Here is a 12,741-nt window from a genome sequence, read left to right as displayed (position 1 = left end):
ACACCCCTCCCGAAAGGAGGGGAGGAATCCCCAGAAAGAGAGCAGCCCGGAGGCTATGCGAGAATAGTCAAAAAGACGGCCAGGAGTCGCCGAAGCCGGCGGCTGGACCATAACCCGGCGCTGCTGCAGCTATAGCGGCTGCTGCGAAGGAGGCCGAGATAACACAAGAAAGGTATCCGGAGGGCCCCTCAGGAGAAGGAGTCCAAACCACCAAGGCAGAAGGGATTCAGCTGAAGGCGCCCGATAGGCGAAGGACCGGTCGCGTTCTGAAAGGCGGTTAGTGGCCTCCGCAAGAGAGGCCTCAAGAAACGCAGTACTCATGCAAGTAAAAGTGGCGAGATGATCCTGGAGGTTTGGATCCTCAGCCACAATCTGCGCCAAGCGAGATGACGCATGGCGGGAGCAATAGAGCCGGAGCAGAGAGAGAGTCTCCTCCAGGAAACCAAACTCCGCACTACAAGAATCCGTCACGGCTGCCCGGAATGAACCGAAGAGAAAACGGGGAACCCTCTCGAATAGGAGCCGGAGACGCCGAGGCACAGAGCCACAGACAAAGTCGAGGCACGAAGCCCCCGTCGAAACCGGGGCGCAAACCCGCAGTCGACGCCGAGGCCCAAAGCCTCAGCCGATGCCGAGGTATAAAGCCCCTAGCGACGTTGCGGCACCAAGCCACAGTCGACTTCGAGGCACAAGGCCACAGTCAACCAAAGGGCACAAAGCCCCAAGCGACGTCAAGTCACAAAGCTCCAGTCAACGGCGAGGCACGAAGCCTTGGTCGATGACGAGGCACAGAGCTCCAGCCGACGATGAGGCCCCCAGCCTCAGTCGCCGTCGAAGCACAAGCATCAGGCGACGCGGAGCACACGGCTCAGCCGACGTCGAAGGTACAAAGCATCCGTCGATGTCGAGACACCAAGCCTCAGTCGACATCGTGACACCAAGCCCCAGTCGACGTCGAGGCAGAAAGTCGAAGCACAAAGCCTCAGACAACGTTGAGGCACAAGGCCGCATTCTACGTCGAGGCACAAGGCCTCAGGCGGCGGTGAGGCACCAAGCCCCAGCCGACGTCGAGGCACCAAGCCCCAGACGACGGCGAGGCACAAAGCCTCAGACGACGGCGAGGCACAAAGCCTCAGACGACGGCGAGGCACAAAGCCTCAGACGACGGCGAGGCACAAAGCCTCAGACGACGGCGAGGCACAAAGTCTCAGACGACGGCGAGGCACAAAGCCTCAGACGACGGCGAGGCACAAAGCCTCAGGCGACGTCGAGGCACAAAGCCTCAGGCGACGTCGAGGCACGAAGCCCCAGGAGATGTCGAGGCATGAAGCCTCAGTCGACGTACGAAGCCTCAGTCGACGTCGAGGCACAAAGCCCCAGTCGACGTCGAGGCACACCGAAGTCCGTCGAGGTTCAGAAGTCGGCACCATACCAATGAAACTGGTAATAAAGGTGCAGCAGTACGCTCCATAAAGGGCAACCTCGAGATGAGTATTCCCATGAAAGGAGGCACGCATCGAAGGTCTCATAGAGGCGGGCACGATTGCACTCGATGCCTGGAATGCCTGAGACTCAGCAGGTGGCGTTACCAAGGTAACGCACCTAGAAGAAAGAAAGAAAGAAAAACTTACCAGGGATCGAAGCTACTCAGTCCGATTCCAACGAAGGAAAAAGGGTCCCGGCCATTCTGCTCACACGAGGTGAGCCCAGAGAGAGGCCAGGGAAGAAGAAAATACAGCTGCAGCAAAATGAGGCCTAGCAGCATGGCTGAGGCCCAAGAAGGGCCTGCCGATGGAACCAGCAGAAACACAATAAAAAGTCCATTTTTTTTTTTTTTTTTTTTTAAAACAAAGAAAATACACGATCAATTAACAAACGCACAGCGACTCCCTAACAAAATAAACAAGCCGCGGTGCTAGAAAGGCACTTATAAGAACGCAGAGAAGAGAGACAGGGCTTTCTGGCTCCGCGGAAAACTAAGAACTAAGGACCATGAGGAGGGTATGCGCCCTCTAGTGGATCAGGAAGGCACACACATGCATGGTGCAGCACTAGCGAACTTGAAATCTTCAATCAAGTTTGCTTGAAAAGCTGTCCGCATCGGGGCTCCGTGGATGACGTCACCCACATGTGAGAATATGCTGCCTGCTTGTCCTGAGATAAATAAATATATATATATTACATTACATTACTGGCTTATATGCCGCCTGTACCTTGCAGTTCTAAGCGGATTACATCAGAAAGATATCTGGACATTTCCAGGAAGAAAAATACAATTAAAGAAGTTGGACCTAGTACAACAAAAAAAGATATATATATATGGCAAACTAGTTGCTTATGAAAGTGTGATCAGGTATGAGGCAGAGACTCTCCACAGACCCAACCAAGCTACAGTGTAAATTAGTCCAAAACTCTTTAATGAATTGTGCATCAATTATATAGTAACATAGTAGATTATGGCAAATAAAGACCCGAATGGTCCATTAAGTCTGTCCAACCTGATTCAATTTAAAAAAAAAAAAAAAATAATAATAATAATTTTTTTTCTTCTTAGCTATTTCTGGGCAAGAATCCAAAGCTCTACCCGGTACTGTGCTTGGGCTCCAACTGCTGAAGTCTCCAGCCCATCAACACCCTCCCAGCCATTGAAGCCCTCCCCAGCCTATCCTCAACCAAAAGGCCATTTAGAGACTAGAGAGCTGCACAGGAACGGGGACGACGGGGATCCCGTGGGTTCCCCCTTCGGGTCACGGGGATTCCGTGGGGATGCCCCCTAGGGTTGTGGGGATCCTGTGGGGACGCCCCCTAGGGTCGCAGGGTTCCTGCGGGGTTGGATATACTCGCGAGGCTCATCTTCTCCCTACCTCATAATACCATTTGAATGGCTCTTGGTTCCAATCTATTAATGGGCTGTGCTTTCTTCAAAGGCTCCCAGGGGCCCTGGGCAGGTTGAACTTTGCAATGACCGCCCCAGCTATAAAGGTTAGCATCTGTAGTTAGTATCACCCACGTTGCCATGCAGAGAGGCAATCCTTTGGACAGTGTCTCCGGCATTAGCCACCATCGCAAACTGTGATGGGCTTCCATTATCCACTCCAAGGGCATCTGAACGGAGTTCGATTGTGGTAACCAGTAGGATAATAATGCGCTCTGGAGGTCAAAGATGAGTCAATGATATCACCTTTATTATTATCATCACCATTGATCCCAATACCTATAGATAATGCCATGCCATGGAAGCTGGCATTGCCAGAATTTCTAAAATCTGCTGCCTCAACTATTGCTCACGAGCCTCCTGGAAGGAAGACACAGCCCTCTGCTATGTTGAATATAATCCTCAAATGCTCCAAGGTTTGCAAAAGATCCAGGTGACTCTTTTGGAAATTGATGACCAGCCCAGTTTCTGCAATAGGTGGACTACTTGTGGCACTCTTCTAGAGACACCACCCTGATGAGCCAGCCATCCAAGTACAGATGAACCTGAATCCCAGCTCTGCACAAATGTGCTGCTGCCACCACCATTACCTTGGCAAACATGTGTGGTGTTGTTGCTAGTCCAAATGGGAGCGCTGAGAACTGAAACTGTCTCTGTAGCACATGGAATCTGAGAAACCTTATGTGAGCCAGAAAAATGGGGATATGCATGGGTTAAAGAGAAGCCTGGGAAGTTGAGAAGACAAGTCTGGGGGTCCAGGTGGCTTTTCAAAACCCGATACTTTGTCTGGGTTTTGAAAAGCTTCCTCAAAATCATGTCGGGCAGGAGGGCTTCCTGTGGGAGGGGCCTTAAGCATCTAGGCCAATCAGAGCCTTAAGCCCTCCCTGGATGCACCAGGGAGTGGCTGGCCTTTGCAAAAAAGCTGGGGGGCAGGGGGGTTGCTGGGGGCACAACGGAAGCAGCGGGAGAGAGTGGGCATCCCTCCTGTTGCTGGGAGGGTGGTGCGTGCATGTGTGGGGAGGGATTTGCTTTACTGAGGCGGTGGGATGGAGTGGGCATCCCTCCTACTGCAGGTGGGGGAGGAGGGGGTATCTTGTGCGGGGGGGAGAGTTGTTTGGCAGCAGGAGGGAGTGGGTACATAAGACATGAGCCACAGTTAAAACACACGTCAAAGATGCACTTTTCGCAGTATTGGCACAGTACCGGTACCCCTGGACCAGTTGCTGATTTTTGATCGCCAAAAGCCGACTCCACACTTGAAGAATCACTTGGCGATGATGAAGAATCGCCTGGAGTGCTTGTGTAAATATTGATGAGCTCATTTGCATGGCAGAATAGGAGACTGGAGTGTGTGGCGCATTGGTTGGATCTACAGCCTCAGCACCCTGGGGTTGTGGGTTCAAAACCCGCGCTGCTCCTTGTGACCCTGGGCAAGTCACTTAATCCTCCATAGCCCCAGGTACATTAGATATTGTGAGCCCACCGGGACAGATAGGGAAAATGCTTGAGTACCTGATTGTAAAAAACCGCTTAGATAACCTTGATAAGCGGTATATCAAATCCTAATAAAAAAAACTTGAAAAAAAAAAATAAAGAACTTGACTGCTTAGGAAGCTCGAAAAAGACCATAGTAAGCCATTTTGATAATCCGCCGCTATATTATATGCAAGCTAAACCGGCTGGAGCAGGGATAGTGACTATGTTAATGGTAACGCTGAGTTTTGAGGATCTTCCCCTCAGTCCACTGCACTAACCACTAAGTTACTCTTCCTCCTGTTAAGGACTGAGAAAAAAGAAACAAAAAGAAAAGGAATACATAAGATAAAGTGAAAAAGAAGAAGATGCCTTTTATCTTTAGAATTTCCTCATTGAGATGCTCAGAAAGGCAAATAGGAAATATTCATGCCTTTAGGAATTCACATATTTATCGGTCTATTATGATATCAGGGAAAAGCCTGGTTGCATATTTCCCAGAAAATTGCTCAGAATATGCCTGCCTCTTCAACTGCTTAGAACAGTGAACAAGTAAAGGTGTTACTGTGCCACAGAGACTCACCCAACCAGCTACCAAGAATAGTGGAGAAGATTTTTATCTTGCTGCTGTCCTCCATCTCAGTAAAAGAGAGGTAGTTGAAATGACGGGCGAGGCGCTGGGAGACTGGATTTCTACCTCCCCCAGGTGGTCCCATGGCACAAATTAAATTAATATCCACTAGCTGCTTAAAGGTACCTAATGAATGATAAATAAGAAATGTCTAAGACATGACAAAAGCACAAATGGATTAGTAGATCATGTGGAGGCATATTGTCAAAGCACTTAGACATCCAAAGTGCCATAGATTATTATGGTACTTTGTATGTCTAAGTGCTTTAAAAATGTGCCGTGATTAATGTAAATAATATCTAGTAGAAACAAGGAAAAATAGACATTTGTTTTGTTTCTAGTTTTTCCTTCCCAGATTAACAATGAGATATGCCTCAGTTAGGCAGCTTATAAACATTTATAACTTTCTGATTACCAGATGTCTGTGAAAACCCAGACATGTCCTATTTTTAGAGGACTGTCCGGATGCCCGGAGGAATTTCCAAAACCTGGCAGTTTGTCCAGATTTTGGAAGTCCCAAACTGCAGGGCTGTGTCTGGAGGTTGCCCATGCATACATGGACATTGAAATGATGATGTCACTGCGTCAATGTTCATGCATGCGCACATGCCTTATGGAAGCGGTCCCAAGCTCTGGGAGGTTCATGTGGGGGCAGTGCTGGAAGTGGAACAGGGCAGAGCTGGAGGTATAATGGGGTGGAACGAGGTGAACTCTTGTTTTATAGAGGAAATCTGGCAACCCTAGTGAGAGTTGAACTTGTGGGGGGTGGGGAAGAGAGAGAAAGAGCACATTGGACTTGGGGGTAGGTAGGGAAGGAGAGAGAGTTGGACCTGGGGGTGGGTAGGTAAATACGGAAGGGGGGAGAGAGAAAGTCCAGACCTTGGGGCAACAGAAAAGGAGATATGGGGAGGAGCCTCAGAGAGGCCAGGCCTTCTTTGTGCTCAGGCAACTTCCAAAGCTGCAGTATCTTTTCAATGGCTGATGGGGTAGCTGAACATCCATCAGCCGAAGAAAAGTGCTGCCTGAGTTGCCCCCTTCTCCTCAAAGTACCACAGGAAGTGAGGAAGTCAGTGGTATGCCTCCAGCTACTGATACTTGTACTCTCTAAGAATGCTCAGTTTGTGCATAAACTGAGCATGTTCAGGTACTGCTGGCAGTGGCATAGTAAGAGAGGGGTGTGGTCCACCCAGGGCACCGTCTTGGTAGGGGCACCGGCACCCATCTTCCTCTCTGCGTGCGCCCCTTCCAGTTTCCATGGCAGCAGGTTGGGGTTGCTGCTCACGCTGAGAACGTTAAAGAGGTACTGGGGAAGGGAAGGGGCGCCATAGTCCTGGATGCGTCTCACCCTCGCTATGTCACTGAGTGTAAGCATCGGTGGCTGAAGGCATCTCAAAGAGGCAGCTTTGGTAGTGGATTTCTTCGACTAGTGGGACTTTGGCATTACCAACAGCAAAGGTATTAAGCTTAATGTGGAGAGGAGGAAGAGGAAATGCCTGCCTCCACCCCCCCACCCCTGCTGGCTATGCCCACCTTTAATTGTGAAATTAAAATTTTTAATCATGTGATTAATAACACAAAATTTGTAATCAAAATGCAGCCCTAATTTAAATAAAATTAAGTCAGGGGGAGGGTATGGGTTGGGGGGTTTGGCATTTCCAAAGTCAATTCTTTAGAGCAGTGCTTATCTGGCTGAGCTTTCATATCTGTAATTTGATAGGCCCTAATAAAAATCATTTAAACACAAATAAAATTAAGGACATTTAACACTATAAAATTTCCCTGAATGGAAAAATCTGAATAATCAATATAGTCTGGAGTTCCTTTGTTTTCAAGCGGATTTCCTGGGACATCAAGCCGCTTTGTGGTATAAATTGTTATCTGGATATGTGAATAAAAAACCAAAAAATGGTCTTAGAGACATTTGGAGTATTGAGATAAAGGCAGCAAATTTCTGCATCTCAATGGCCACGAATTTGATCTTGGAGAACGAGATGTACAATGTCAGCATCTATGAGGCAAACTTGGTTCTTTTTATTGCATAGAGCTTTTTGGACCTCAGTTCGTTTGCAAAAGTTAGATAGATCTAAATCTAATAAATGCTGGCATTGTAATCTGGAAGAAGGGACATTGGATCATTTACTTTTTTACTGTCCCTGTATTAAATTATTTTGCAATTCAATTTGGACGCAGGTTAACCGTTTACTTGAAAATCATGTTGCTTTGTCTTATGATACTATTCTGTTTGGCATGGCTATGAGGAAAAAAAGTCAAATTTCATCTTATAATAATAAACTTCTATTAATAATGACAGGGGTGGCAATTCAGCATATTACGGCTAATTGGAAAAATTATACAAATCTTAATTATTCTTTTTGGTGGAATTCACTTTGTCACATTTTTAAAATGAAAAGAGCAATTGCTGTACAGAAAGGTAATTATAACAACTGTATAAAGATCTGGGGGCCATTAGAGAATTATTGTAATGAATGAACATCGTTTTCCTTTCTGATGAATACATGTATTTTATTGAGGGGAGGGGGGAAATTGGATGATTAATATTTTTATTTAATGATTGGATTTCTGTTGTATTATGAAAATTTCATTGAAGAATTGTTGGGTGGGGGGGAAAGGGTTATAATTTCTACTTTAATGGATTATATGTATAAGAATGTCAAGTGCTGTATATTTTATTAGTAATGTAATGTTTTAATATTAATCACTTGTTTGTCAGTTTTAAAATGAATAAAGAATAAAAAAAAACCCAAAACACTATAAAATTTTCAAATAGCCCATTATTTATAGTATTGTTTGTTTAAAGAATGGTGTGTTAGGCTAGGCATACTGCAGTTCTATCACTTATTTATAAGGCTACAACCAGTATATAGATTACAGAACTAATTACATGCTGCTGCAGTTCTGCATGGGCCAAGTCAGTTCTTACCAATTTGTTTCCTGTCATACCAGCCACAGTGATCCATCCACTGGCGCAGCAGCTCAATGGGTGGCTGAGCTCCGTATGTCTCCAGCGCTGGCATGTTCAAGTCATCAATGAAAATGATAAAATATCGGCCAAGGGGAGGCCCAAACACACCTTTCCGTCTGCAAGGAGACAGCAAGAGAATAAATATTCTTTCCTATAACTGGTGATTTTTGTGGACAGCAGGCTTGATAGCACAGTTACTTACCGTAACAGGTGTTATCCAGGGACATCAGGCAGATATTCTCACATGTGGGTGATGTCATCCATAGAGCCCCGATGTGGACAGCCTTGCAAGCAAACTTGCTTGTAAAACTTTTTAGAAAGTTCGCAACTGCCGCATCGCACATGCGCGAGTGCCTTCCCGCCCGACGTAGGGCACGCGTCACCTCATCGTCTCCTCAGTTCAGATAGTTAGCTAAGAAGCCAACCAGGAGAGGTGGGTGGGTTGTGAGAATATCTGCCTGCTGTCCCTGGATAACACCTGTTATGGTAAGTAACTGTGCTTTATCCCAGGACAAGCAGGCAGCATATTCTCAACATATGGGTGACCTCCAAGCTAACCAGAATGGGATGGTGGGAGTGTTGGCAATTCAGGAGAATAAATTTTGTAACACCGCCTGGCCAAAGTGGCCATCCTGTCTGGAGAAAGAATCCAGACAATAATGAGAAGTGAAAGTATGAACCAAGGACCAAGTGGCAGCCTTGCAGATTTCCTCAATAGGAGTATATCTAAGGGAAGCTACAAAACCGCCATGGCTCTAACTTTATGGGCTGTGACTCGACCCTGTAGATGCAGCTCAGCCTGACCATAGCAGAACGAAATGCAAGCAGCAAACCAGTTGCAGATTGTGCACTTGGACACAGGATGCCCCAACTTGTTCGGATTAAAGTAAACAAACAGCTGAGGGGATATTCTATATGGCTTTGTCCTGTGCAAGTAAAAAGCCAAAGCACACTTGCAGTCCTGAATATGAAGACCTGTTTCACCAGAGTGAACATGAGGCTTTGGAAAAAATACTGGAAGTGCAATGATTGAAATTCTGAAACCACTTTAGGTAAGAATTTAGGATGAGTACGGAGGACCGCCTTGTCTTGATGGAATACTGTAAACAGTGGGTCCGCTACTAAAGCTTGGAGCTCACTGACTCTGCAAGCAGAAGTGAGAGCGATAAGAAAGACCACTTTCCAAGTGAGATATTTAAGATGAGCTGAAGACATTGGTTCAAATGGAGGCTTCATTAATGTAGCAAGAACAACATTGAGATCCCAAACTACTGGAGGTGGATTGAGAGGTTGTTTGACATTGAAAAGCCTTTCATAAATCTGGAAACTAGAGGATGAGCAGTTAAAGGTTTCCCTTCCAACTGCTGATGAAAAGCAGCAATTGCACTGAAATGGACTCTAATTGAGGTTGATTTGAGACCAGACTTAGGCAAATGAAATAGGTAATCCAGAATTGAAAATAAGGAAGTAGACTGAGGCTCCTTGTGATGAAGATCGCACCAAGCAGAAAACCTAGTCCACTTCTGGTTGTAACATTGCCTGGTGATAGGTTTCCTGGAAGCCTCTAGAACAGGGGTGTCCAACCTTTTGGCTTCCTTGGGCCGCATTGAACAAAAAAAATGTTTCTGGGGCCGCACAAATGTGCAAACGCTGCAGCAAGACAGAGGAGGGACCCGGCACGACAGTAAACACTTGGGGGCAGCAGAGGAAAACACTGCATCGCCCTTGACCAGGGCTGCACAAAATACTTCAAGGGGCCGTAGGTTGGACACCCCTGCTCTAGAATGTCTCTGACAGATTGAGAAAACTGTAGGTTTAAACTCAAGTCGATAAGTGCCAAGCTGTCAAATGTAGGGACTGTAGATTGGGATGAAGAAGAGAACCATGACTCTATATAAGCAGCGATGTAAAAACAGGTAGAAGCAGTGGCTCCTTGCTGCTCAGTTGAAGTAGAAGGGAGAACCAAGGTTGCCTGGGTCATCGGGGAGCTATTAGAATCATGGTGGCATGTTCTTGTTTGAGTTTGAGAAGTGTCCTAAGAATCAGAGGAAATGCATACATGAATTTGATCGTCCATTCCAGGAGAAAAGCATCTGCCTCCGGAGCAGAACTGGGGCAGCTTGAAGTTGTGGGGAAACGCAAAAAGATCTATCTGAGGAGTCCCCCAGTGGGAAAAAATGTGATGGAGAGAACTGAATGTCCATTTGTGAGGTTGCAGGAGACGACTCAATTCATCAGCCAGTGCATTTTTCTCTCCTTGAAAGGTGTTGTGAAGAATTGCCCAATTCTAAACCTTCTTCGTTTCTTCGCAAAAGAGAAGATATCCTGTCAATCCTTGCTTGTTTATGTAGTACATGGTGACTTGATTGTCTGCACGAATGAATATGACCTGATCGTGAAGAAGGTGTTGAAAAGCTTTGAGAGCATTGAAGATCGTTCTGAATTCCAACAGATTGAAGTTGACGGTCTGTGATGGACCAGTTTCCTTGACTCTGTAGACCATCCAAATGTGCCCCCCCCTCAAGCATAGGTTGAGGAATCTGTGGTGAGAACCTTCCGGTGAAGAGGTGTTTGAAACAGCAACTCTCTGGAAAGATTGGAGGATAGCATCCACCAATGAATAGATTGCTGAAGAGGAGTCACAGTAATGTGTTGCAAGAGCGGGTCAAAAGCCAGGGTCCACTGAGGAATTCTGAGGTAAAATATGGCAAAAGGAGTCACGTGAATTGTGGAGGCCATGTGACCGAGGAGAACCATCATGTGCCTGGCTGAGATTGAAATGAGGGCAGACACTTTGTGACAGAGTTGAATGAGAGAATCCTTTTTTTTTTTTTTAATTCTTTATTCATTTTTTCATCTTACATCAAGTATACAAATACAACATTTGAAATTAAATACATTAATTGAATTTCTTTCTGTTATATCATTAAATACATAAATTTATTCCCTTCCCACCCACCCTTCCCATTAATATTTTTAACATTTTTTTATTAATTTTTTCATATAACAACAAGTGTATCATAAAGATTCATACAATTACCTTAAGAATACACTTGATATCTCCATAACATATTGTATCCTGATGTTGTTGTGGAAGGAATGCTCTGAGTTGCACAGTGTCCAGTACGGCTCCAATAAACTGCAGAGTTTGAGAGGGCTGTAGTTGGGACTTTGGAAAGTTGACTTCAAATCCCAAACTTTGCAGGAACCAAATAGTCTGTTGTGTTGCTACACTAATCCCCTGAGACATTGGGTCTTTGATGAGCCAGAAAGCCTGGAGACCATAACTTTGCAAAGCTGCTGCTACCACTACCAGGCACTTGGTGAAAACTCTGGGAGATGAGGCCAGGCTGAAGGGTAGCACTCTGTATTGATAGTGATGATTTCCCATCCGAAATCTGAGGAACTTGCGAGAGGGTGGGTGAATGGATATGTGAGTGTAAGCCTCTTTGAGACCCAGAGAGCATAACCAATCGTTGTGATCCAGAAGGGGATAGATAGAAGGATGCCAGAGACAGCATCCGGAATTTTTCTTTGATGAGAAATTTGTTGAGAATTCTGAGATCCAATATTGTTTGAAGACCCACCATCTTCTTCGGAACAAGGAAGTAACAGGAGTAAAACCCTGTGCTCCAGAGGAACGGGCTCGATTGCATTGAGGGAGAGCAGAGCTTCTACTTCCTGGAGAAGAAGTGGAGTCTGCAAGAAATTGGAAGGACACTCTCTTGGAGGGTAATCTGGTAGAATTTGATGGAATTGAAGAGAGTAACCCTCCCTGATGATCGAGAGTACCCAGAGGTCTGAAGTGATCAGTACCCATCATTGATAAAAATGATGGAGACGACCTCCGATGGGAAGAGGAGAAGACAGAGGCAACGAGAATTTTGCTATGCTCTGGCTGAGATGGCAAAAAGACTGTGGCTTTGGACGCAGCTGGAGGCCGGGGCTTTCACTGACATTGCTGCTGTGGCTTTTTCTTAGGCAGCGATCTGGAATAATAAGATGATGAATTTTGTGGATAATGCCGCTGGTAAGATGCAGAAAGCTTGAAATCCTAGTCGCCGGGGTTTTAGGTTTTGGTCAAATGAGAGCAGCAAATGATTTCTCATGTTCAGATAAGTGTTTCATAGCCGCTTCAATGGATTCATCAAAGAGCTCAGTGTCATGGCATGGGATGATTGCCAGCTTATCTTGTAGATTTGGATCCATGTCCACAATGTGCAGCCAGGCCAAGCACCGCATTGCCACTGAGAAAGCAGTCACCCTTTAAGACATTTCAAACGCATCATATGCTGCTTGAACCATATGAACCTGAAGCTGGGATAGAGTAGAATGCATGTGCTGAAATTTAGACAAAGGACGTGGAGGCAAATACTTGAAAAACAAAGGCATGGTCTTGACCCGGTGCTTGAGATATTTGGTAAAACAAAGTTATAGTTCAAGATTGTATTCATCACTATGGAATTTTGATAAGAGTCTACGTCTGAATTTGTCCATGGACTGTCCCTCCCGGCATGGTAGGACTGCTGCATAGACTCTAGAAAGTGAGAGCATTTCAAGGATGATTAGACCAACAGAGATTGGTGTGAAAGTTGTGGTTTCTCAAATCCCTTGCAAGGTACCGTCTTATAGCGAGATTCCAATTTTGCTTGGCACTGCCGAATGGACTATGGCTTATCAAGCTTTCTCTGGAAAGCGTTTGGTGAAGAATGCTATTCA

At 45.9% G+C, this 12,741-nt stretch overlaps 1 protein-coding gene across 6 annotated transcripts in view; it reads right to left on the bottom strand.

Annotated features, from left to right (window-relative positions):
- Nucleotides 1-12,741, bottom strand: part of DNAH1 (dynein axonemal heavy chain 1) — an 813,109-nt gene that overhangs the window by 253,147 nt on the left and 547,221 nt on the right. For all 6 annotated transcript variants that reach the window (XM_033926650.1, XM_033926656.1, XM_033926654.1 and 3 more), the window contains 2 exons: nucleotides 7,981-8,138; nucleotides 4,992-5,165 (listed from right to left, as the gene is read on the bottom strand). In XM_033926650.1, the coding sequence (XP_033782541.1) occupies nucleotides 4,992-5,165; nucleotides 7,981-8,138 (332 nt within the window). The remainder of the gene's footprint in view (nucleotides 1-4,991; nucleotides 5,166-7,980; nucleotides 8,139-12,741) is intronic.

This window comes from Geotrypetes seraphini, chromosome 17 (genome assembly GCF_902459505.1).
Source record: "Geotrypetes seraphini chromosome 17, aGeoSer1.1, whole genome shotgun sequence".
NCBI lineage: Eukaryota > Metazoa > Chordata > Amphibia > Gymnophiona > Dermophiidae > Geotrypetes > Geotrypetes seraphini.
Note: the sequence above shows the minus strand (reverse complement) of the source record. Positions and strands in the feature narration are given on the sequence as shown.